This window comes from Caretta caretta, chromosome 2, assembly GCF_965140235.1.
Source record: "Caretta caretta isolate rCarCar2 chromosome 2, rCarCar1.hap1, whole genome shotgun sequence".
In the NCBI taxonomy this organism is placed as follows: Eukaryota; Metazoa; Chordata; order Testudines; family Cheloniidae; genus Caretta; species Caretta caretta.
The window spans coordinates 271,623,788-271,649,997 of record NC_134207.1 but is presented as its reverse complement, the minus strand read 5'-3'; the positions used below and the strand labels follow the sequence as shown (position 1 = coordinate 271,649,997).

Sequence of the window (26,210 nt, the reverse complement as noted above, 5' to 3'; positions counted from 1 at the left end):
ATTTTCATTCACTTTTTTCTCCCAAGCATAGAATCTTAGACGATTAGGGTTGGAAGAGACCTCAGCAGGCCATCTACTGAAACCCCCTGATCAATGCAGGACCAATCCCAACTAAATCATCCCAGCCAGGGCTTTGTCAAGCCAGACCTTAAAAATCTCTAAGGACGGAGATTCCACCACCTCCCTAGGGAACCCATTCCAGTGCTTCACCACCCTCCTAGTAAAATAGTTTTTCCTAATATCGAACCTAGACCTCCCACACTGCAACTTAAGACTATTGCTCCTTGTTTTGTCACCTGCCACCACTGAGAACAGCCTAGCTCCATCCTCCTTGGAACCCACCTTCACGTAGTTGAAGGCTGCTTTCAAATCCCCCCTCACTCTTCTCTTCCACAGACTAAATAAGCCCAGTTCCCACCAGCTCTCCTCATAAGTCATGCGTCCCAGCCCCCTAATCATTTTCATAGTCCTCCGCTGGACTCTCTCCAATCTGTCCACACCCTTTCTGCAGTGGGGACCCCAAAACTGGACACAACACTCCAGATGTGGCCTCACCAGTGCCAAATAGAGAGGAATAATCACTTCCCTCGATCTGCTGGCAATCATAGAATATCAGGGTTGGAAGAGACCTCAGGAGGTCATCGAGTCCAACCCCCTGCTCAAGGCAGGACCAATCCCCAACTAAATCATCCCAGCCAGGGCTTTCTCAAGCCTGACCTTAAAAACCTCTAAGGAAGGAGGTTCCACCACCTCCCTAGGTAACCCATTCCAGTGCTTCACCACCCTACTAGTGAAAAAGTTTTTCCTAATATCCAACCTAAACCTCCCCCACTGCAACTTGAGACCAATACTCCTCATTCTGTCATCAGGTACCACTGAGAACAGACTAGATCCATCCTCTTTGGAACCCCCTTTCAAATAGAATGAGGGTGGGGGGTTGATAGTTGCTTTCTTCTCTTCTGCAGACTAAATAATCCCAGTTCCCTCAGTCTCTCCTCATAAGTCATGTGTTCCAGTCCCCTAATCATTTTTGTTGCCCTCCACTGGACTCTTTCCAATTTTTCCACATCCTTCTTGTAGTGTGGGGCCCAAAACTGGACACAGTACTCCAGGTGTGGCTTCACCAATGTTGAATAGAGGGGAATGATCATGTCCCTCGATCTGCTGGCAATGCCCCTACTTATACAGCCCAAAATGCCATTAGCCTTCTTGGCAACAAGGGCACACTGTGACTCATATTCAGCTTCTCATCTACTGTAATCCCTAGGTCCTTTTCTGCAGAACTGCTGCCTAGCCACTCAGTCCCTAGTCTGTAGCAGTGCATGAGATTCTTCCTTCCTAAGTGCAGGACTCTGCACTTGTCCTTGTTGAACCTCATCAGATTTCTTTTGGCCCAATCCTCTAATATGTCTAGGGCCCTCGGTATCCTATCCCTACCCTCAGCGTATCTACCTCTCCTCCCAGTTTAGTGTCATCTGCAAACTTGCTGAGGGTGCAATCCACGCCATCCTCCAGATCATTAATGAAGATACTGAACAAAACCAGCCCCAGGACCGACCCTTGGGGCACTCTGCTTGATACCAGCTGCCAACTAGACACAGAGTCATTGATCACTACCCGTTGAGCCTGACAATCTAGCCAGCTTTCTATCCACCTTATAGTCCATTCATCCAGCCCATACTTCTTTAACTTGCTGGCAAGAATACTGTTGGAGACCGTATCAAAAGCTTTTCTAAAGTCAAGGAACAACACGTCCACTGCTTTCCCCTCATCCACAGAGCCAGTTATCTCATCATAGAAGGCAATTAGATTAGTCAGGCATGACTTGCCCTTGGTGAATCCATGCTAACTGTCCCTGATCACTTTCCTCTCCTCTAAGTGCTTCAGAATTGATTCCTTGAGGACCTGCTCCATGATTTTTCCAGGGACTGAGGTGAGGCTGAATGGCCTGTCATTCCCCAGATCCTCCTCCTTCCCTTTTTTAAAGATGGGCACTACATTAGCCTTTTTCCAGTCATCCGGGACCTCCCCCGATCGCCATGAGTTTTCAAAGATAACGGCCAATGGCTCTGCAATCACACCCGCCAATTCCTTTAGCACTCTAGGGTGCAGCGCATCCGGCCCCATGAACTTGTGCACGTCCAGCTTTTCTAAATAGTCCTGAACCATTTCTTTCTCCACAGAGGGCTGGTCACCTCCTCCCCATGTTGTGCTGCCCAGTGCAGTAGTCTGGGAGCTGACCTTGTTCGTGAAGACAGAGGCAACAAAAGCATTAAATACATTAGTTTTTTCCACATCCTCTGTCACTAGGTTGCCTCCCTCATTCAGTAAGGGGCCCACACTTTCCTTGACCTTCTTTTAGTTGCTAACACACCTGAAGAAACCGTTCTTGCTACATTTAACGTCCCTTGCTAGCTGCAACTCCAAGTGTGATTTGGCCTTCCTGATTTCGCTCCTGCATGCCTGAGCAATATTTTTATACTCCTCCCTGGTCATTTGTCCAGTCTTCCATTTCTTGTAAGCTTCTTTTTTGGGTTTAAGATCAGCAAGGATTTCACTGTTAAACCAAGCTGGTCGCCTGCCATATTTACTATTCTTTCTACACATCGGGATGGTTTGACTATTCCCAATCACCTTCCTCTCTTCCAATCAGTTTTGCTCATAATTTTTCTCAATTTGCCTAGCACATACTCTGAGTTTCTGTTTGTCTAATAACCCAGCACAGGAATTGCCCTAAAGAGCAAAGCAGTGATCCATCAACTCCAATATCCTGTCTCTGAGAATGGCTGAGACCTGATGTTTCAGGGAAGGTGCAAGAAGCCCTGCATGAGAGATGTGGAATAACTTATTCAAAGGGGAAGTATCTTCATAGCCTCTGCGCGTCTCAGGTTGGCTTATGTTCTGAAGCAAGATGTATATCCCTTGTAAAAAAAATTACACTATTGAATGTAATTTTATATTTTTATTACCTGTGTGACTGTCTAATCCCTTTTAACTTATTATGCTCTTGGGCTCAGTGACCTACTGTGGCAGTGAGTTCCACAGGCTAGTTACATGCTGGGAAAAATCATTTACTTTTATCAGTTTTAAACTTATCTTTCAATTTTGTTGACTGTGCCCTTGTACTTATATTATGAGAAAAGGTAAGAAGCTTGCCCGATTTACTTCTCTATACCATTTGTTATCGTTCAGGGGACTGGACTAGATGACCTATTGAGGGCCCTTTCAGTCATACACTTCTATGATTTTATATCATTGTCTCGTCCCCTTTATTTCATTTCCTGCATAAATTAAATAGTCCTCCTCTTTTTATTCTCTGCTGACAGAGAAGTTTCTTCAGGCCTCTAATTGTTATCTCCATTCTCTGAGCCTCCTCTCTTTCTGCTCTAACTTTTTTTGTAGCTAGGATGACCAAAACCAAACACCATATTCCAGGTGAGAGCATGCCATTGATTCTGATTGGAATATTTTCTATATTATTCTCCATCCCATGTTTTATGCATGCTAATATTTTGCTATCTTTCTTGGCGGCGGCGGCTGCATATTGGACAGGTCACTGTGGTGTCTAGGCTTTTTTCCTGAAGGGTTCCCTCAGTTAATTTAGAACCCAGCAATGTATGAAGAGTTTTGTGGCAAAATCTGCAGATTAAAAATCAGGGCTCAACTCCTTTTCCAGATAAATAAATTAAACAATACTTCTTTTTGCAAATACAGACTAACACGGCTGCTCCTCTGAAACCTCTCCTTGTATGGATTCTTCTGGCACCACGCTCCATTGTTAGCCTTTAGCTAAAAGGAAAACTGACCACTTATTCCCCTTATCATTTATTTACTTATATTGTGGTAGTGCCGAGAGCAGGGGCAGGCAAACTTTTTGGCCTGAGGGCTGCATCGGGTTTCTGAAATTGTATGGAGGGCCGGTTAGGGGAGACTGTGCCTCCCCAAACAGCCAGGCATGGCCCGGGCCCCGCCCCCATCTCACCCCCCGCTTATCGCCCCCTGACGGCCCCCCCAGGACTCCTTCCTCATCCAACCCCCCCGTTCCCTGACGGTCCCCTGCCTCATCCACCCCCCCCCCCACTCTCGGTCCCCTGACTGCCCCCAGACCCCCCGCCGCCACATCCAACTCCCCCCTCTCCTTTCTGACTGCCTCCCTGAGACCCCTGCCCCATCCAACCACCCATTCTCCCTGACCGCCCCTGGACCCCTCGCCGCTAACTGCCCCCTGCCCCTAACTGCCCCCCACCACCCCATTCAACTCCCCCTCTCCTTCCTTACTGCCCCCACGGGACCCCTGCCCCCATTCAACCTCCGTTCCCCGCCCTCTGACCACCCCGACCCCTATCCACGCCCCGACCACCCCCTGAACTCCCTTGCCCTCTATCCAACCCCCCACCACCACGTTGCCTGGAGCACCAGTGGCTGGCAGCGCAGCTGCACCAAGACAGGCAGCTGTGCCGTGCAGCACAGAGCACTGGGTCAGGCTGGGCTCTGCAGCCCCACCGCCTAGAGCATTGCGCTGCACGGCAGTGTGGCTGTGGGGAGGGAGGACAGCCTCCCGGGCCAGGAGCTCAGGAGCAGACATGGCCCACGGGCCATTGTTTGCCCACCTCTGGCCTAGAGACTCCGGTCCATTGTGCTAGGTACTGTACAAATGAATGAAACAAAGAGTCCTTGCCCCAGAGCACTGAAAGTTTAATTTTATGACCAGGTTGATAAGCAGACAAATGTGGTGTGGAGGTTGGTCAAGAGGACAAGGTAACAGATGGGTATGTTTGCATAAATTAGCAGTCTCAGTGTCTAGCCAATACTAGACACTAGTAGTGATTAGTAGGCATCATGGCAAAAATAAATTTTAAAGAGGGATTTAAAAGAGGAGAAGGTGGTGGACTTACAAATTTTAACATGGAAAGCTTCCATGCACAACAGACTGTGTGGGGAAAAGCACAAAGATACTTATGGGAAAAGCAGGTAATCCGAGCTGGTATCAATAACATTGCAAGAAGAAATTTGATTTGACAGCTGGGGGGGACAAATGAGGGACGGGCTTACACAAGAAGACATCATTTGCATTGATGCTGACAAAAAACTTGACAACACTTAGGCTGCCGGTACGTTGTGGCCACTGCCTATCACTAATATTATTTCATTGTTTCCTTTTACTCCCCCATCTACCTGCATCCATCCTTTGTCTCTTGTCTTAGGCTGACATTATAAACTCCTTGGGGCAGGGACCATCCTGTTGTACTGAGTTGTACAGCACCCAGCACTGTAGGGATCAGACTGCTGTGCTGGGCATTGCAAAATGGGGAAGAGATGGCCAGCCCTCTATGGAGATAGAGGTGGTTAGGGACTATTTAGAAAAGCTGGACGTGCACAAGTCCATGGGGCCGGACGAGTTGCATCCGAGAATGCTGAAGGAATTGGCGGCTGTGATTGCAGAGCCATTGGCCATTATCTTTGAAAACTCGTGGCGAACCGGGGAAGTCCCGGATGACTGGAAAAAGGCTAATGTAGTGCCAATCTTTAAAAAAGGGAAGAAGGAGGATCCTGGGAACTACAGGCCAGTCAGCCTCACCTCAGTCCCTGGAAAAATCATGGAGCAGGTCCTCAAAGAATCAATCCTGAAGCACTTGCATGAGAGGAAAGTGATCAGGAACAGCCAGCATGGATTCACCAAGGGAAGGTCATGCCTGACTAATCTAATCGCCTTCTATGATGAGATGACTGGTTCTGTGGATGAAGGGAAAGCAGTGGATGTATTGTTTGTTGACTTTAGCAAAGCTTTTGACACGGTCTCCCACAGTATTCTTGTCAGCAAGTTAAGGAAGTATGGGCTGGAAGAATGCACTATAAGGTGGGTAGAAAGCTGGCTAGATTGTCGGGCTCAACGGGTAGTTATCAATGGCTCCATGTCTAGTTGGCAGCCGGTATCAAGTGGAGTGCCCCAAGGGTCGGTCCTGGGGCCGGTTTTGTTCAATATCTTCATAAATGATCTGGAGGATGGTGTGGATTGCACTCTCCGCAAATTTGCGGATGATACTAAACTGGGAGGAGTGGTAGATACGCTGGAGGGGAGGGATAGGATACAGAAGGACCTAGACAAATTGGAGGATTGGGCCAAAAGAAATCTGATGAGGTTCAATAAGGATAAGTGCAGGGTCCTGCACTTAGGACGGAAGAACCCAATGCACAGCTACAGACTAGGGACTGAATGGCTAGGCAGCAGTTCTGCGGAAAAGGACCTAGGGGTGACAGTGGACGAGAAGCTAGATATGAGTCAGCAGTGTGCCCTTGTTGCCAAGAAGGCCAATGGCATTTTGGGATGTATAAGTAGGGGCATAGCGAGCAGATCGAGGGACGTGATCGTTCCCCTCTATTCGACATTGGTGAGGCCTCATCTGGAGTACTGTGTCCAGTTTTGGGCCCCACACTTCAAGAAGGATGTGGATAAATTGGAGAGAGTCCAGCGAAGGGCAACAAAAATGATTAGGGGTCTGGAACACATGACTTATGAGGAGAGGCTGAGGGAGCTGGGATTGTTTAGCCTGCAGAAGAGAAGAATGAGGGGGGATTTGATAGCTGCTTTCAACTACCTGAAAGGGGGTTCCAAAGAGGATGGCTCTAGACTGTTCTCAATGGTAGCAGATGACAGAACGAGGAGTAATGGTCTCAAGTTGCAGTGGGGGAGGTTTAGATTGGATATTAGGAAAAACTTTTTCACTAAGAGGGTGGTGAAACACTGGAATGCGTTACCTAGGGAGGTGGTAGAATCTCCTTCCTTAGAGGTTTTTAAGGTCAGGCTTGACAAAGCCCTGGCTGGGATGATTTAACTGGGATTTGGTCCTGCTTCGAGCAGGGGGTTGGACTAGATGACCTTCTGGGGTCCCTTCCAACCCTTATATTCTATGATTCTATGATCCTGGTCCATGACTAGGACTCCTCAGCACTACAGTTATGCAAATAATAAATAGCCAGAAGACGGTTGTGTTTGAAAAGGTGGAGAAGGGGGACCAGTAAAGGGACACAAAAAAGGAGGGTGAATAGGTCAGAAACACAGGACAGGAAGATAAACCTCTCAGCAGAATTTTGAATTAACATAATGAGGCCTGGGTTGGCAGTGTCAAGGCCAGAAAGGAAGAGATTACAGGAATCAAAGTGCAATGTGACAGTTGCTTTGACAAGAGCTTTGGCAGTATGTACCAGCCAAAAAAGCTGGATCTTTGAGAGGCTGTACAAGAAGAAGTGGCTAGATTTAGATACTGCCTGTATACATGGGTTGAAGGAGAAGGCGGAGTCAAAGATGACATGCAGACCATGGAGCTGAATGAGATGAAGGACTGTGGTAGTATTCACAGACAGAAAAAGGGAGAATGGGAAAAGATTATTATTAGCTCAGTTTTGGCCAAGCTGAGCTTAAATAATGGCTGGACACCTTACAAGGAGATGTCAGAAAGATAGCCTGAGAGGCAGGATTGGATAGAGGAAGACAGTTTATCAACAGACAAGTAGATCAGCACAAAGATGGTAATTAAATCTATGCTTATGCATAAGAGCACCTAGAAATAGTATAAAAAGAAAAGGAGTACTTGTGGCACCTTAGAGACTAACGAATTTATTTGAGCATAAGCTTTCGTGAGCTACAGCTCACTTCATCGGATGAATTCAGTGGAAAATACAGTGGGGAGATTTATATACATAGAGAACATGAAACAATGGGTGTTATCATACACACTGTAACCAGAGTGATCACTTAAGGTGAGCTATTACCAGCAGGAGAGTGGCGGGAGGGACCTTTTGTAGTGATAATCAAGGTGGGCCATTTCCAGCAGTGTGCAGACAGAAGAAAGGAGAGGAACAAGGATAAAGCCTTGGGAAATGCCCACAGAGAAGGGTGTAAGACATTGAAGACGTTGAAGAAGATATGAGGGAGAGAGAACCATAAGAAGATAGGAGACTGAAAGTTCGAGAAGGACCCTATTTAAAGGCCTTGATATTTGGCTGAGAAGAGGTAATTAGTGAAAGCAATTTGGGTGAAGTGGACAGGGTAGAAGTCAAAGTGTGTGAAAGATGGAAACAAACCTTTCTCATTTGAGAGGATCTGGACATGGAGCATATTTTCAGAGAAGATCAGGTGAATCAAGAGTCTGATAGTTTTAGGGAAACACTGCAAAACTTTCCTCTTCAAAAAAGTCTTTATACCATAGCAAGAATGGTGCCAAACATCAGAGGGGTAGCTGTGTTAGTCTGTATCCACAAAAAACAACGAGGATACTTGGCACCATGCAAGGCACCGAATTTAGCTATACAAAGTGGAAATTCATCAACTTCATGAAAAAACTCACACAGATACAGACAGACATCATCTTCCTGTCCAAGTGCAAACAGATGGATATCATTAATGGCTATTAGCCAGGATGGGTAAGGAATGGTGTCCCTAGCCTCTGTTTGTCAGAGGGTGGAGATGGATGGCAGGAGAGAGACCACTTAATCATTACCTGTTATGTTCACTCCCTCTGGAGCACCTGGCATTGGCCACTGTCAGCAGACAGGATACTGGGCTGGATGGACCTTTGGTCTGATCCAGTATGGCCGTTCTTATGTTCTTACCAAATGGACTGAAGGTAAAAAATCCATTGCAATCGACATACTACACTGACTATGGTGAGAGACTGTGCCACACACCCTCAAAGAAACTGAGGAACCACCTGATCAGCATCCTGTACAGCAAACAGGAGCAGATCAAGAATGAGCTCTCCAAACTGGAGACTCTCATACAAAACCAGCCTTCCACACAAACTACTGCGTAGTTTACAAAAATGAGACAAGCCATTTACAATGCACACTTCACTTCTCTACGGAGAAAAGAGGACAGTAAGCTATCTGAATTCCTACATGCCACAGGGGACTACAACGCTAGTACCCTTAACTCACCTAACAATATTGTTAATCTATCCAACCACATACGTAGCCCGGCAGAAGAGTCTGTCCTACCTCAGGGACTCTCTTTCTGCCCCACCACCCCCACGCACATAATACAGTTCTGCGGTGATCTAGAAGCCTACTTTCGCCATTTATGACTCAAGGAATATTTTCAACACACCACTGAACCCTGCACTGACCCACAGGAACCCTCCTACCGACACTACAAAAAGAAGAATTCTGCATGGACTCCTCCTGAAGGTCGAAATGACAGACTGGACTTCTACATAGAGAGCTTCTGCAGACGTTTCACAGGCTAAAATTGTTAACAAACAGCATCACTTGCCCCATAACCTCAGCTGTACAGAACGCAACGCCATCCACAGCCTCAGAAACAACTCTGACATTATAATTAAAGGGGATGACAAAGGAGATGCTGTAGTCATCATGAACAGGTTGGATTATGAACTGGAAGCTTCCAGGCAACTCTCCAACACCACATTCTACAGGCCACTATCCTCCAATCCCACTGAGGAGTACCAAAAGAAACTACACCATCTGCCCAAGAAACTCCCTGCTATAGCACAGGAACCAATCTACAAAGACACACCCCTAGAACCATAAACAGAGGTATTCTATCTGCTACCCAAGTTCCATAAACCTGGAACTCCTGGAAGCCCCATCATCTCAGGCATTGGCTCTCTTACGGCAGGATTATCTGGCTATTTGGACTCTCTCCTCAAACCCTACACTACCAGCACTCCTAGCTATCTTCGAGACACCACCGACTTCCTGAGGAAACGACAATGCATTGGTGATCTTCCTGAAAACACCATCCTGGCCACCATGGATGTAGAAGCTCTTTACACCGATATTCCACATGAGGATGGACTACAAGCTGTCAGGAACAGTATCCCCGATAATGTCATGGCAAACCTGGTGGCTGAACTTCGTGACTTTGTCCTCACCCACAACTATTTCAGATTTGGGGACAACTTATACCTTCAAGTCAGAGGCACTGCTATGGATACCCACATGGTCCCACAGTATGCCAACATTTTTATGGCTACTTAGAACAACACTTCCTCAGCTCTTGTCCCCTAACACTCCTCCTTTACTTGTGCTACATTGATGACATCTTCATCATATGGACCCACGGGAAGGAGAACCTTGAAGAATTCCACCTGGATTTCAACAATTTCCACCCCACCATCAACCTCAGCCTGGACCAGTCCATACAAGAGATCCACTTCCTGGACACTACAGTGCAAATAAATGATGGTCACATAAACACCACCCTATACTGGAAACCTACTGACCGCTATACTTACCTACATGCCTCCAGCTTCCATCCCGGACACATCATAAGAACATAAGAATGGCCATACTGGGTCAGACAAAAGGTCCATCCAGCCCAGTACCCTGTCTACCGACAGTGGCCAATGCCAGGTGCCCCAGAGGGAGTGAACCGAACAGGTAATGATCTGGTGATCTCTCTCCTGCCATCCATCTCCACCCTCGACAAACAGAGGCTAGGGACACCATTCCTTACCCATCCTGGCTAATAGCCATTAATGGACTTAACCTCCATGAATTTATCCAGTTCTCTTTTAAACCTTATTATAGTCCTAGCCTTCACAACCTCCTCAGGCAAGGAGTTCCACAGGTTGACTGTGTGCTGAGTGAAGAACTTCCTTTTATTTGTTTTAAACCTGCTACCCATTTTAATTTCATTTGGTGGCCCCTACTTCTTATATTATGGGAACAAGTAAATAACTTTTCCTTATTCACTTTCTCCACACCACTCATGATTTTATAGACCTCTATCATATCCCCCTTAGTCTCCTCTTTTCCAAGCTGAAAAGTCCTAGCCTCTTTAATCTCTCTTCATATGGGACCCATTCCAAAGCCCTCAGCATTTTATTTGCCCTTTTCTGAACCTTTTCTAATGCCAGTATATCTTTTTTGAGATGAGGGGACACATCTGTACGCAGTATTCAAGATGTGGGCGTACCATGGATTTACATAAGGGCAATAAAATATTCTCCGATATCACACGATCCATTGTCTAGCCAAGCCCTAAAATATAACCGCATTTGCTCCAATCCCTCAGACAGAGACAAACACCTACAAGATCTTTACCAAGCATCTTAAAACTACAATACCCACTTGGGGACGTGAGAAAACAGATTGACAGAGCGAGACAGGTATCCAGAAGTCACCTACTACAGGACAGACCCAACAAGGAAAATAACAGAACATCACTGGCCATCACGTACAGCCCCCAACTAAAACCTCCCCAGCACATCATCAACGATCTACAACCTATTCTGGAAAACGATCTCTCACTCTCACAGATCTTGGGAGGCAGGCCAATCTTTGCTTACAGACAGCCCCCCAACCTGAAGCAAATACTCACCAGCAACTACACACCACACCACAGAAACACTAACCAGGGAACCAATCCCTGTAACAAATCCCATTGCCTACTCTGTTCCCATATCTACTCTAGAGACACCGTCATAGGACCCAAGCACATCAGCCACACCATCGGGGCTCATTCACTGGCACACCTACCAATGTGATATATGCCATCATGTGCCAGCAATGCCCCTCTGCCATGTACATTGGCCAAACTGGACAGTCTCTATGTAAAAGAATAAATGGACACAAATCAGACATCAGGAATAGTAACATAGAAAAGCCAGTAGGAGAACACTTCAATCTCCCTGGACATTCAATAGCAGATTTAAAAGTAGTCATCCTTCAACAAAAAAAACTTCAAAAACAGTCTTCAAAGAGAAATTGCAGAGCTACAATTCATTTGCAAACTTAACACCATTAATTTGGGCTTGAATACAGACTGGGAGAGGCTGGCTCACTACAAACACACTTTTCCCTCTCTTGGTATTGACACCTCCTCATCAATTATTGGGAGTGGACCACACCCACCCTGACTAAATTGGCCTTGTCAACACTGGTTCTCCACTTGTAAGGTAACTCCCTTCTGTTCATGTGCCAGTATATATATTTATGCCAGTATCTGTAATTTTCACTCCATGCATCTGAAGAAGGGGGTTTTTTACCCACGAAACCTTAGGCCCAAATAAATCTGCTAGTCTTTAAGGTGCCATCAGACTCCTCATAGCAAGAATGACATCCAGAGTATCGATATAGAATCATAGAATATCAGGGTTGGAAGGGACCTCAGGAGGCCATCTAGTCCAAACCTCTGCTCAAAGCAGGACCAATCCCCAACTAAATCAACCCAGCCAGGGCTTTGTCAAGCCTGACCTTAAAAATATCTAAGGAAGGAGAGTCCACCACCTCCCTAGGTAACCCATTCCAGTGTTTCACCACCCTCCTAGTGAAAAAGTTTTTCCTAATATCCAACCTAAACTTCCCGCACTGCAACTTGAGACCATTACTCCTTGTCCTGTCCTCTTCCACCACTGAGAACAGTCTAGATCCATTCTCTTTGGAACACCCTTTCAGGTAGTTGAAAGCAGCTATCAAATCCCCCCTCATTCTTCTCTTCTGCAGACTAAACAATCCCAGTTCCCTCAGTCTCTCCTCATAAGTCATGTGCTCCAGTCCCCTAATCATTTTTGTTGCCCTCCGCTGGACTCTTTCCACATCCTTCTTGTAGTGTGGGGCCCAAACTGGAAACAGTACTCCAGAATGAGGCCTCACCAATGTTGAATAGAGGGGAAAGATCACATCCCTCGATCTGCTGGCAATGCCCCTACTTATACAGCCCAAAATGCCATTGGCCTTCTTGGCAACAAGGGCACACTGTTGACTCATATCCAGCTTCTCGTCCCCTGTAACCTCTAGGTCCTTTTCTGCAGAACTGCTGCCGAGCCATTCGGTCCCTAGTCTGTAGCGGTGCATGAGATTCTTCTGTCCTAAGTGCAGGGCTCTGCACTTGTCCTTGTTGAACCTCATCAGATTTCTTTTCGCCCAATCCTCTAATTTGTCTAGCGCCCTCTGTATCCTATCCCCACATACCTCAAACATCCCCCTCAACTAACAAATCAACCAATCAACCTCACCCCAGCAAGAGCTTTTACCCCAAACAGAGAGGAGAGCCACAGACTTCAATAAATCCATTTGGGACTTTCTTATTACCGTTGATTTTACATGAATGGGTCTCAGATACTATGGTGATGATCGATTGCTCAGATAGACAGACAGAGATCACGGCAACAATTGCAAATGGCACGTTCAATTATGTGGGCGGAGCAAGGGAGATGGGACAGTGGTTGAGGAGGCAGGTAGGGGCAAGGGTTACTTTTTATGATAGGGAAGATTAAGCTGTGCTTATGTTGTAAAGGGAAGAAGCCTGGGGAAAGTGAGAGATTCAAGAGAAGGGCAAGGGAGGAGATGAGAGCGTAGGTGAAGGAGATAAGCAAGCAGGAAGCAATGGGGTCACTCAGGCAGGTCTACAGGTTAGAGGAGAACAGGCAAGAAGCCTCAATTTCATTGATAGAGAGGGGATAAAGGGATGAATAGGGCAGAGGAGGTCCTGTCAGATCTTGAAACCAGGGAAAAGCTGCACTAAAGCAAGTCACGGTGCAAAAGTGTCTACACCAGGGGCTTGCACAACTATAGCTACACAGTCTGATGGCTGAAATCCCAGTGCAGAAAAGGAAATAATTTCCTTATACCCTTCTTTGACAAACTACATCAAAGGCTCTTTGAAAGTCCTAACAAACAATGGAAATCAGTTCCCTTGTAACCACCATTTTGTCAACATCCTCAAAAATTTCAAACATTGAAGAGACTTGATTCTCCTTTACAGAAGCCAATTTTTCTCTATCACACCATGTCCACATACGTGTTTTATAATAACCATTTCAGCCAAACAGGTATCCCTAATCCTCTGACTGACAGAAGCTGTGACTGTATGACAGTGGATGGATCACTGGACAATTGCCCTGTTCTACTAATTCCCTCTGAAGCCTCTGGCATCAGCCACTGTCAGAGACAGAATACTGGGCTAGATGGACCGTTGGTCTGACTCAGTGTGGCTATTCTTATGTTCTTTAATCTTCCTAGTACCATAGAAAAGTGAATTAGTCTGGAATTACAAAAAGAAACCTTGGAAACTGTAAAAAAACAAAAAACAAAAAAAAAAACCACACCCCATGTGTCCATCCACCCGCCTGCCTTCCACCAGACCATCCCGGCATTCTCATCCACACCCAGATGCACACCCACCCATCCACACCCACCCATCCACCGCCAGGCCACCCTGCAAGCCTGCCACACGCTACCAAGTCACACCCATGTGCCCATCCACACACCCATCTGCTGCCAGGCCACTCCTGAGTGACAGACTGTGAGCTCACCAGGCTGCCCCCACAGGCCAATGCACCTGCGACCAGGCCACCCCATATGCCTGATTATCCATCCCCAGGCTGTCATAGAATCATAGAATATCAGGGTTGGAAGGGACCTCAGGAGGTCATCTAGTCCAACCCCCTGCTCAAAGCAGGACCAATCCCCAACTAAATCATCCCCAGCCATCTGCTTCCAGGCCACCCCCAGATGATTCCCTGCCTGCTGCCAGGCTGCTCCCACCTGCCAGGCCACCCACGCATGTCCACCCACCCCAAGTATTCCCACCCACCTACCTACCACCAGGCCACACCTGCATGTCTGCCAACTGCCATACCACCCCCGCATGCCTGCACATCTGAAACCCAGATGCCCCTGCCCACATGCCCGCTCACTACCCCCCACCACCAGGCCACACCTGCATGTCCACCCACACATGCACTGCCAAGCCACTCCACAGGCCAGCCCAATATATCAGGTGTATTCTCACAATATATTCCTTAACTAGTTCTGTAGGACACAAGTACAATGGTCACCATCTCTCAGTTCTTACACAAACAGCATACCACTTCAATGTCCCTAGCCTTGCAGATCTCACTGTATCTAATGTTTGTAAATTACAAATTACACTCTAAACAGCCAGGATTGGCATGTCCTGAATTATGGAGACACTTAGGGAATCTGAAAAGTGAGCGCTTAAGATTCCTGTGATCTTGATATAGAAGCCCTCAGCTGATGTCTTGGAAATGTCATAGCAGGGAGACCTCAAAAGAGAAAGTTCACATGATCATTGAAATTCATTCAGCATTTGTACTCCTACGACTTTCCAGTACTCTGATGTTTGCTAAATTTAAAGTCTCCTTAAGAAATCCCAATGTCATAAGCTGTGATTGTTCTCAATCACTGGCAGGAACATCTGCAGAACATGTTCTCCAATAATGGTAGGATAGGGGCTTGCAATTCCCCATAAATGGAGAGCTTGAGTGTCAGGAGGTCTCCAAACACTGTAGTAATCTTATAAAGATTTAATGATTCCTTAAAGCATAGCACCCAAACCATCTAAGATTCCCTAACCAATGAGTGCCTATGGACTGCTAAGGACCTGCAGAGCTAATCTCTTAGAACCCCTCAAAGCCACCTGTTAGGTAGCCAGAAGATAGAGAAGAGCTAAGTATAAGACAAGTACCAGAGGCAGCACCATTCAAAGCTTTACTGGGCTTTCATCAGAATTAAAAAACAAACAACACACAAAAGTTTGACAACAGAACCAAGTGTCCAATGAGCCCATTAGGGTCAGAACCAGTTCAAACCCTGCACTGTGATCAGGTTCAAAAGCAAACCATTCACCATTCATGGAGAGTCAAGAGCAGAAATTGCAGCACACATTCCCCCAAACCCAACCCTGTTTTATCAATGACTCCGTGCATGTTCTGGGGGCTTCACAGATCTCTGTGTTCTAGTATATGGCATTTCGCCGAAGCCCCCAGAAGATATTGTAGGGGCTGCTTTCAGCCCACCACAGAGCCTCCAGTCTCCACTCACTCCTCTATTCAGACCAAGCCAGCTCACTAACTTTCCCGACTCACCACCCCATGGACCAGAAACTCAAAAAGTTTGCTTTTCGTAGCTTTGCGAGCCCCTCCTGTAACTTCATCTGTAGCCATCAGGGTCTGCTCAGCCTCTCTCACTCTCTCTCTTCCTCTTTCTTTCCCTTTTCTGCCTTTTTCTCCAACTCTCCCCTCTGAGTCCTGCTGGGCTCTCACACTTCTAATAGAGCTGAGTGAGGAGGGGGCCCCTTCAGGGCTTTCCTGACGGCCCACTCACGCTAATCCTCAGCTGCTGCATTCCTCAACTGATAAGCCAGAAATAGTTTGTGCTGCCGGGTTCTCTGTGTTTACTCTGCAGGGACAGAAAATCCAGCTTTTTAAACCTCTCTGTCCAAACAACAGAGATAAGCAGGAGGCAAACTGAAAACACGTCTGAGCTTTTTAGTAGCAGTACGGCAACCTCTCCTCCTCAGCATGAGGGGATGGCAGATTCTGAGCAATGGGATGGGGGGGCAGGGCTTCGGCAATGACATGAAACTCAGTCCTCACAGAGAGATTTTTCCAGTTGGAAAATGCACCAAGCAAGCAGTGAGAAACAATGGCTTTCCCCTGCTCCCACTACTCCTCCTGCACTGTATTTCCAGGCCTTTTCCCCAGAGACCTGGCAGGCAGCACACACAAACATTCACTGGCAGCATTTCCAGCAAATGAGACTGAGAACTAAGCCCTTTAGACAAGAAAGAGAAATAGCAGGAGAGAGAGAGCTGGGAAGAGTGAGTGTGTGTGTGTGTGTGTGTGTGTGTGTGTAAGAAAGAGTGTGAGAACGTGCGTGTGTGTGTGTGATAGAGAGAGACAGAACAGAAAAAGGACACAGAGAAGGGGAGTCTGTGAAAAAAGGAGTGGATGTAGCATAGAGCTAGTGACTGAGGCATGCTGCTTGATTTGCTGCTCCCCTTCTACAATGCCCCCATAACCTTGCCAGGGTGACCTGCCCTAATTCTTACATACTAGAGTGACAGACACCTCAAAGGTGATTGATGGGCACAAACAATAACACCATGCGTGCCATTAAGCATAAATATCAAGCCAGGTGTAACAAAAAGCCTAATGTAAACAAGAAAGCATGTCTTCCCCAGGAAATAAAAGCTGCATACTATGGGAAACATGGAGTATACCTGCCACGCCCAGTTAAGTGAAAAAGAAGAGATGGGTAAAGTAAAAAGACATTGACTATGGATTTTACATATGTATGCAGTGTTGTTGTGGCCATATCAACTCCAGGGCATTAGAGTGACAAAGTGGCTGAGGTAATATAGATTTTACAGCCCATTTCATACTGCAGATGCCCTAAGACTTCACCCAGCAAATGAGTTAGACACTGGCAATTCAGTGACTGTAGACAGACATAGCAGCCATTCCCTTCTCAGCAGGGCTGGCTCTTCCATAATAGTAGAATGGACAGTGGTGGCCTGGGGCAGCAATCTGCTTACTGACTGCTTCTTGCATGTCTGCAGCTTGTGAAGGGTTGACATTTTGCTGTTTGCCTACCACAGCAATACAGGAGATGTTGCCAGGTTACAAGAGGGGTTTATCCTATTCTTCAGCTGGAGATTCTTGTTTAGGGGCTAAGAATTGTCTGGTCAGACTATGAGCAGGGAAATGACCTGATCTCAAATATATCACTGCCTAGACCATTGTACTGAGAACCAAACCCACAGAGGAAATACTGGTTTCAGAGTAACAGCCGTGTTAGTCTGTATTCGCAAAAAGAAAAGGAGTACTTGTGGCACCTTAGAGACTAACTAATTTATCTGAGCATAAGCTTTCGTGAGCTACAGCTCACTTCATCGGCTGCATTTCATCGGAACTTTCCACAGTATGCATCCGATGAAGTGAGCTGTAGCTCACAAAAGCTTATGCTCAAATAAATTGGTTAGTCTCTAAGGTGCCATAAGTACTCCTTTTCTTTTTAGAGGAAATACTGAGTAAGCTGGAACTGAGCAGCAAGTCACAGGCATCTCTGGGTTAATGTATCAATTCCCCAAATCCCTCAGGCCCTCACATACAGGGGAAATAGGACTTCTTAACTCTTCAGCGTGGCCCTAACCCAAGCACTAGTACCCAGGGATCTCTGCAGGAATACCAGAAATGCTAGGAAGATGGGATCTTCTGTCAACTAGCTCTCTCAGAAGGAACCTGCCCAGCAGACCAGCATGTCTTCATCCAGCAGATCACCCATTCCTGAGATATTGTCTGTGGCTTAGACAAAACACACCCGTGATCTGGTTTCAGACAACTGTGTGTCTCCTCCATTTTTGGTGAGGCAGCATCTGGCTTGTATCTCTTCAGTCTCATCTCCCTTTCAGGTCCCAAAAGCATACTGAAATGCATGGGCCATCCTTTCTAGCCCTTTGTCTAGCCCTTTGTGGTAGCACAACAAACACTGCCAAGTCCTCATCACAAAACACATCCATCTCTGGTTGCTGCCATCTTTGGGGGAAATCACCAACTTCAGTAGCAATAGGATTATTGAAACATCTCTCTCTAAAGGTATTCCTATTATTTCTAATTTGGATCCCAATTAGTGCCCATTTTATTAATCACTATACCAATAACTAACACAGAGTTAATTAACCAAATCCAGACTGGATGCCTTCCTGTAAGATACATTAGCTAACGAGTGACTGGACTCAATGCAGGGGTAATGGGGTGAAATATACTGGTCTGTACTATCCAGGAGGTCAGACTATATGATCTAACGGTCCCTTGTGGCCTTAAACCCTATGAATCTATTAACAATTCCAGCCTCAGAGAGATCACAATATGAAATAGATATAAAAATCTCCTAATTCATTCCCATCTTCTGTATGATTGGATGGGAGCTATAATAAATAACCCTTCTAATATAGTTTCCCCCTTATATAATCAAATATATCTAAACAAAAAAGATAAATACATCATTTACACAGACAGACACACAAATATACAGGCAGATACAAAGGCTCAACACACACAGAGGACATTAAAACTGCTGTCACTCAGCCACACGGCAAGACATGAGGTTGCAAAGACACAGCTCTCCAGAATCAGCCTAGCTGATGTAAGAAAAGACATTTATTGTCTAGCTCCTCTGTTTCAGGTGTTTATAGCACTCCCACAAGTTTATGATAGACCTTCATCCCAATGCCACAAAAAGCAGAACCTCATCCAAATCTATTTATCATAAACGCACCCCCATCCCTACTCAGCCCCCCGTCACTGTAGTATTTGAGCAATGAATGTGTGAAAGGAGTGTCTTGTGGTGTAGGGCTACGCCTTGCCTCAGCCAGTGCTGGCTGCTGCAGCAGTCAAAACAGGAATCCCCCTTAATGTCCCCCCATCTCTCCTTCAGTCACTGAAGCACCAACAGCACCAAATGGCAACGGCTTTTCTCCCAGCAGTGCAGGCAGGGAGAGCCAGGGAGCAGGAGCTAGTGGTCCCACAGCTGGAGCACAAAGGCAGCCTGGGCCCCTGACCTGTGGTGAGCCTGGAGCCGGGATGTGCTGTACACATTCCTTCCCAGCAGGACGCTGCCTGTGAGCACTGGGGTCCCTGGAGCAGATGAGAGCCAGCAGAAGGAAGTGAGCATGCTCAGTGAGCAAACTCTCTCTGTGAAGGTCAGCCCCTGGCCTAGCTGCAGGACTCAAAAGGCAGCAGCTGGAGGGAGGGAGGGAGGGAGGGAGAGAAGGAGGGTGAGGAAGGATGGACTAGGAAAGTTAACTCCTTCTGTCCCAGAAAACATGGCTTGTGCACCTCACAATGACCTACTCTCATAGCACACACCAACCCCCTGAGAATGCCCTGAGTGTCCCTATTCCCACAGAGTGGGACCCACAGGAGGCAGCGCAGGGTCTCAGTGCCCAGGAACAAGGAAACCATTCACGCTCAGGCAGAAGCTGGAGACCTGGAGTGTTCTCTGTGGAGGCCTTGACAGAGACAGAGAGAAAGCTGCAGTACTCTCGTGGGGAGAGGGAGGGAGAAGGAGCTCACAGCCTTATCTGTGGGAGGGGGAGAAGGGAGATCTCCATCCCCATAGCATTATCTAAAGGGGGGAAGAGACCCTCCTCCCCCAGTGTTCACTGTGGGATACAGGGAGAGACCTGTCTTGCCTGGGGGACACACGGAGATCAAACAAGCTTTGCACCCACCTTGTTTTCCTGTTCCTTTTACTAATCACTTTTTGGCCCCTACGTGAAAGCATTTTAGTAGTCTGAGGAGCAGTAACAGAGACACCTCATTCCCTCCATCCTCCTTCCCTGGGCCCAGTCTTTCCTAGAGTCGTAAGTCCCCAGACCTGGGCCTTTCTTACCTAAAATATAGATATAAAGCAGAATCTGGGATATTTTAAGGACATTTTGACACGCTTATTTAGAACTGGATGTGACAAATCCACTCAGGAGCAGTCTGAAAAACACTCGCTATAGACAGGTTTCAGAGTAGCAGCCATGTTAGTCTGTATTCGCAAAAAGAAAAGGAGTACTTGTGGCATTTTTTAGAGACTAATCAATTTATCTGAGCATAAGCTTTCGTGAGCTACAGCTCACTTCATCGGATGCATGCAGTGGAAAATACAGTGAGGAGATTTATGTACACACAGACCATGAAAAAATGGGTGTTTATCATACACATTGTAAGGAGAGTGATCACTTAAGATGAGCTATTACTTAGGCTTGAATAGAGACTGGCAGTGGTTGAGTCATTATACAAAGTAAAACTATTTCCCCTTGTTTATTCCCCCCCTCCCATCCCGCCACTGTTCCTCAGACGTTCTTGTTAACTCCTGAAAATGTGCTGGAAATGGCCCACCTTGATTATCACTTCAAAAGGTTTTCTCTCCCCCCACCCCACTCTCCTGCTGGTAATAGCTCATCTTAAGTGATCACTCTCCTTACAATGTGTATGATAAACACCCATTTTTTCATGGTCTGTGTGTACATAAATCTCCTCACTGTATTTTCCACTGCATGCATCCGATGAAGTGAGCTGTAGCTCACGAAAGCTTATGCTCAAATAAATTGGTTCGTCTCTAAGGTGCCACAAGTACTCCTTTTCTCTTTACTCGCTATAGAATTTAAGCTTTCGTTAAAAACAAAAGTTTAGTCCTTATGGTTATGAAAGAACCTTCCGGATGTGACCACAACGCAACACTGTCTGCCTGAGTCTGCAGACAGGAACACAGGACGTGCAGTATCAGATCAGACTGGTGGCACACGTAATTCAATATTCCATTTCCACCAGTCTCAGATGCTTAAGAGGAAGGTATCCATTATGGCTTTTGTTTTGGGGTTTTGTTTGCAGTTATGGAATAATCTCACAAGTTAAATTTGTTCTTAATCCAGTTTGTGGTTGGTTTATTTATTATGCCCTAAAGCAGCAAGGGATTAGATCTCTATATACATTTTTACCCTAATTTAACTAATTATTCTCATTCATTCTAATAATCCCCCCCAAAAAATTAAAGATAAATTAAAAGAAAGTCAAACCCTCAAAAGTTAGGTAACACCATAAGAATGGCCATACTGGGTCAGACCAATGATCCATCTAACCCAGTATCTTGTCTTCTCACTGTGGCCAATGGCAGGTGCTTCACAGGGAATGAACAGACCAGGCAATCATGGAGTGATCCGTCACCTGTCGTCCACTCCCAGCTTCTAGAAGTCAGAGGCTACAGCCACCCAGAGCATGGGGTTGCATCCCTGACCATTTAAGCTAATAGCTATTGATGGACCTATCATCCATGAATTTATCTCATTCTTTGTGAACCCCATTATAGTTTTGGCCCTCACAACATCCCCTGGCAATGAGTTCCACAGGTTGAATGTGCATTGTGTGAATTCCTTTTGTTTTAACATTCCTTTTGTTTTAAACCTGCTGCCTATTAATTTCATTTGGTGATCCCTAGTTCTTACCTTAATGGAGAAGTAAATAACACCTCCTTAGTCACTTTCTCCACACCATTCAAGTTTTTATAGATATCTGTCATATTTCCCCCCTTAGTCATCCCTTTTCCAAGATGAAAAATCCCAGTCTTTTAAATCTCTCCTCATAGGGAAGCTGTTTCATACCCTTAATCATTTTTGTTGCCCTTCTCTTGTATCTTTTTTGAGATGAGGTGACCAGAACTGCATGCAGTATTCAAGCTTTGGATGTACCATTGGTATATATCATGGTAGTATGATATTTTCTGTCTTACTGTATTATCTATCCCTTTCCTAATGGTTGCTAACATTGTTAGCTTTTTTGACTGCCTCTGCACATTAAGTGAATGTTTTCATAGAACTAACCACAAAGACTCCACAATGGGTTTCTTGAGTGGTAACAGCTAATTTAGATCCCATCATTTTGTATGTATGGCTTTTATTATGTTTTCCAATGTGCATTATTTTGCATTTATCAGCACTTAATTTCATCTGCCATTTTGTTGCCCAGTCACCCAGTTTTCTGAGATCCCTTTGTAACTCTTCACAGTCTGCTTTGGACTTAACTATCTTGTATAATTTTGTATGTCTGCAAATTTTGCTACCTCAGTGTTTAGGCTTTTTTCCAGATCCTTTATGAATATGGACACCACTCTCTCACCATTATGAAAATTGATCTTTTATTCTTACCCTTTGTTTCCTGTCTTTTAACCAGCTACTGACCATGAGAGCACTGTCTCTCTTATCCCATGACTGCATCAGAGTCTTCCGTGAGGGACCTTGTCAAAGGCTTTCTTAAAGTTCAGGTACACTATATCCACTGGATCACCTTCTACACATTTGTTGACCCCCTCAAATAATTCTAATACAGTGATTTTCAACCTTTTTTCATTTGCAGACCCCTAAAAAATGTCAAAGGGAGATGTGGACCCCTCTGGCAATCTTAGATAGTCTGCGAAGCTGCAGAGGGCCGCGGACCACAGGATGAAAACCACTGCTCTATGGTAATGACAACCTTTCACAGGCCCCTTAGACGTAGCCTGCGGACCCCCAGAGGTCCATGGACATCAGCTTGAAAACCACTGTTCAATAGATTGGTGAGGAATGGCTTCACTTTACAAAAGCCATGCTGACACTTTCCCAACAAATCGTGTTCATCTGTGTGTCCGATAATTCTGTTCTTCACTATAGTTTCAACCAATTGGCCTAGCACCGATGGGTTGCCTCTAGAGCCTTTTTCAAAAATTGTTATCACATTAGCTCTCCTCCAGTCATCTGGTACAGAAGCTGATTTAAATGATAGGTTAACATACCACACTTAATAGTTCTGCAATTTCACATTTGAGTTCATTCAGAACTCTTGGGTGAATACCATCTGATCCTGGTGACTTATTATTGTGTATTTATCAATTTGTTCCAAAACCTCTATTGACACCTCAATCAGGAACAGTTCCTCAGATTTGTCACCTAAAAAGAATGGCTCAGGCTTTGGGACTCTCCCTCACATCCTTGGCAGTGAAGATTGATGCAAAGAATTCTTTTAGCTTCTCGACAATGGCCTTATCTTTCTCAAGTGCTCCTTTAGCACCTTGATTGTCCAGTGGCCCTACTGACTGTTTGGCCCGCTTCTTATGTATTTACATTTTTTTTGCTGTTTGTTTTTGAGTATTTTGCTAGTTGCTCTTCAAATTCTTTTTTGCCCTGCCTAATTATACTTTTACACTAGACTTGCCAGAGTTTTGCTCCTTTCCATTTTCCTCAGTAGGATTTGACTTCTAATTTTTAAAGGATGCCTTTTTGCCTCTAACTGCTGCTTCTCTTACTTTGTTTAGCCATGGTGACTCGTTTTTGGTCCTCTTACTATGTATTTTTAATTTGGGATATACATTTAATCTGAGATTTTATTATGGCGGGTTTTTTTAAAGTTTTCATGCAGCTTGCAGGAATTTCACTTTTGTGACTTTACCTTTTACTTTCCATTTAACTACAGAAGAACATCAGAGTTACGAACACCAGAGTTACAAACTGACCAGTCAGCCATATACCTTGTTTGGAACTGGAAGTACACAATCAGGCAGCATCAGAGACCAAATAAAAAAAAGCAAATACAGTGCAGTACGTAAACGTAAACTACTAAAAAAAAGGGAAAGCAGAATTTTTCATTTGCATAGTAAAGTTTCAAAGCTCTATTAAGTCAATGTTCAGTTGTAAACTTTTAAAAGAACCACCATAATGTTTTGTACAGGGTTACGAACATTTCAGAGGGTATGTCTACACTACGAAATTAGGTCGAATTTATAAAAGTTGGTTTTTTAGAAATCGTTTTTAAATAGTCGATTGTGTGTGTCCCCACACAAAATGCTCTAAGTGCATTAACTCGGCGGAGTGCTTCCACAGTACCGAGGCTAGCGTCAACTTCCGGAGTGTTGCACTGTGGGTAGCTATCCCACAGTTCCCGCAGTCTCCGCTGTCCATTGGAATTCTGGGTTGAGATCCCAATGCCTGATGGGGCAAAAAACATTGTCACGGGTGGTTCTGGGTATATGTCATCAGGCCCTCCTTCCCTCCCTCCCTCTGTGAAAGCAACGGCAGACAATCGTTTCGCGCCTTTTTTCATGAGTTACCTGTGCAGACGCCATACCACGGCAAGCATGGAGCCCGCTCAGCTCACTGTCACCATATGTCTCCTGGGTGCTGGCAGACGCGGTACTGCATTGCTACACAGCAGCAGCAACCCATTGCCTTGTGGCAGCAGACGAGGCAGTACAAGAGGACGGGTACCCGTCATCGTCATGTCCGAGGTGCTCCTGGCCACGTCAGCCAGGAGCGCCTGGGCAGACATGGGTGCAGGGACTACATTAGGAGTGACTCGATCAGGTCACTCTCTTTAGTCCTGCAGGCAGTCCTATCCTACCATCTTTTGGTGAGCAGGCAATATGGACGGCTAGCAGTCCTATTGTACCATCTTCTGCCGAGCAGCCAAGAGATGTGGATGGCTTGCAGTCCTTCTGCACCATCTGCTGCCAGCCAAAGATGTAAAAGATAGGTGGAGTGGATCAAAACAAGAAATAGACCAGATTTGTTTTGTACTTATTTGCTCCCTCCATGAAGTCCTGCCTGAAATACTCGTTGATGTAAAGCCACCCCCTTTGTTGATTTTAATTCCCTGTAAGCCATGTCATCAGTCGCCCCTCCCTCCGTCAGAGCAATGGCAGACAATCGTTCCGCACCTTTTTTCTGTGCGGACGCCATACCATGGCAAGCATGGAGCCCGCTCAACTCACTTTGGCAATTAGGAGCACATTAAACACCACACGCATTATCCAGCAGTATATGCAGCACCAGAACCTGGCAAAGCGATACCGGGCGAGTAGGTGACATCAGCGCGGTGACGTGAGTGATGAGGACATGGACACAGACTTCTCTCAAAGCATGGGCCCTGCCAATGTGGGCATCATGGTGCTAATGGGGCAGGTTCATGCCGTGGAACGCTGATTCTGGGCCCAGGAAACAAGCACAGACTGGTGGGACCACATAGTGTTGTAGGTCTGGGACAATTCCCAGTGGCTGCGAAACTTTCGCATGCGTAAGGGCACTTTCATGGAACTTTGTGACTTGCTTTCCCCTGCCCTGAAGTGCATGAATACCAAGATGAGAGCAGCCCTCACAGTTGAGAAGTGAGTGGCAATAGCCCTGTGGAAGCTTGCAACGCCAGATAGCTACCGGTCAGTCGGGAATCAATTTGGAGTGGGCAAATCTACTGTGGGGGCTGCTGTGATGCAAGTAGCCAAAGCAATCAAAGATCTGTTGATATCAAGGGTAGTGACCCTGGGAAATGTGCAGGTCATAGTGGATGGCTTTGCTGCAATGGGATTCCCTAACTGTGGTGGGGTAATAGATGGAATCCATATCCCTATCTTGGCACCGGAGCACCAAGCCGGCGAGTACATAAACCGCAAGGGGTACTTTTAAATAGTGCTGCAAGGGTCACAAGGGACGTTTCACCAACATCAACGTGGGATGGCCGGGAAAGGTACATGACGCTCGCATCTTCAGGAACTCTGGTCTGTTTCAAAAGCTGCAGGAAGGGACTTTATTCCCAGACCAGAAAATAACTGTTGGGGATGTTGAAATGCCTATAGTTATCCTTGGGGACCCAGCCTACCCCTTAATGCCATGGCTCATGAAGCCGTACACAGGCAGCCTGGACAGTAGTCAGGAGCTGTTCAACTACAGGCTGAGCAAGTGCAGAATGGTGGTAGAATGTGCATTTGGATGTTTAAAAGCGCGCTGGTGCAGTTTACTGACTCGGTTAGACCTCAGTGAAACCAATATTCCCACTGTTATTACTGCTTGCTGTGCGCTCCACAATATCTGTGAGAGTAAGGGGGAGAAGTTTATGGCGGGGTGGGAGGTTGAGGCGAATCGCCTGGCTGCTGGT

The 26,210-nt window shown here is 46.0% G+C and overlaps 1 protein-coding gene and 1 long non-coding RNA gene across 13 annotated transcripts in view; one reads left to right on the top strand and one right to left on the bottom strand.

Annotated features, from left to right (window-relative positions):
• Positions 1-26,210, bottom strand: part of SMARCD3 (SWI/SNF related BAF chromatin remodeling complex subunit D3) — a 268,276-nt gene that overhangs the window by 156,187 nt on the left and 85,879 nt on the right. For 2 of the 12 annotated variants that reach the window (XM_048842072.2, XM_048842083.2), the window contains exon 1: positions 15,852-15,976. The exons of 8 other annotated variants lie outside the window; for them this stretch is intronic. In XM_048842072.2, the coding sequence (XP_048698029.1) occupies positions 15,852-15,929 (78 nt within the window). In that variant the 5' untranslated portion in view covers positions 15,930-15,976. Of the gene's footprint in view, positions 1-15,851; positions 15,977-19,327; positions 19,405-26,210 lie in introns of those variants that run through there. 2 more of the 12 variants (XM_048842075.2, XM_075126140.1) reach the window with 2 other exon arrangements.
• LOC125633043 (uncharacterized) lies at positions 19,196-25,902 on the top strand. Its single transcript, XR_007355472.2, has 3 exons — positions 19,196-19,468; positions 22,485-22,575; positions 22,668-25,902. It is a non-coding gene; the product is annotated as an uncharacterized LOC125633043 (long non-coding RNA).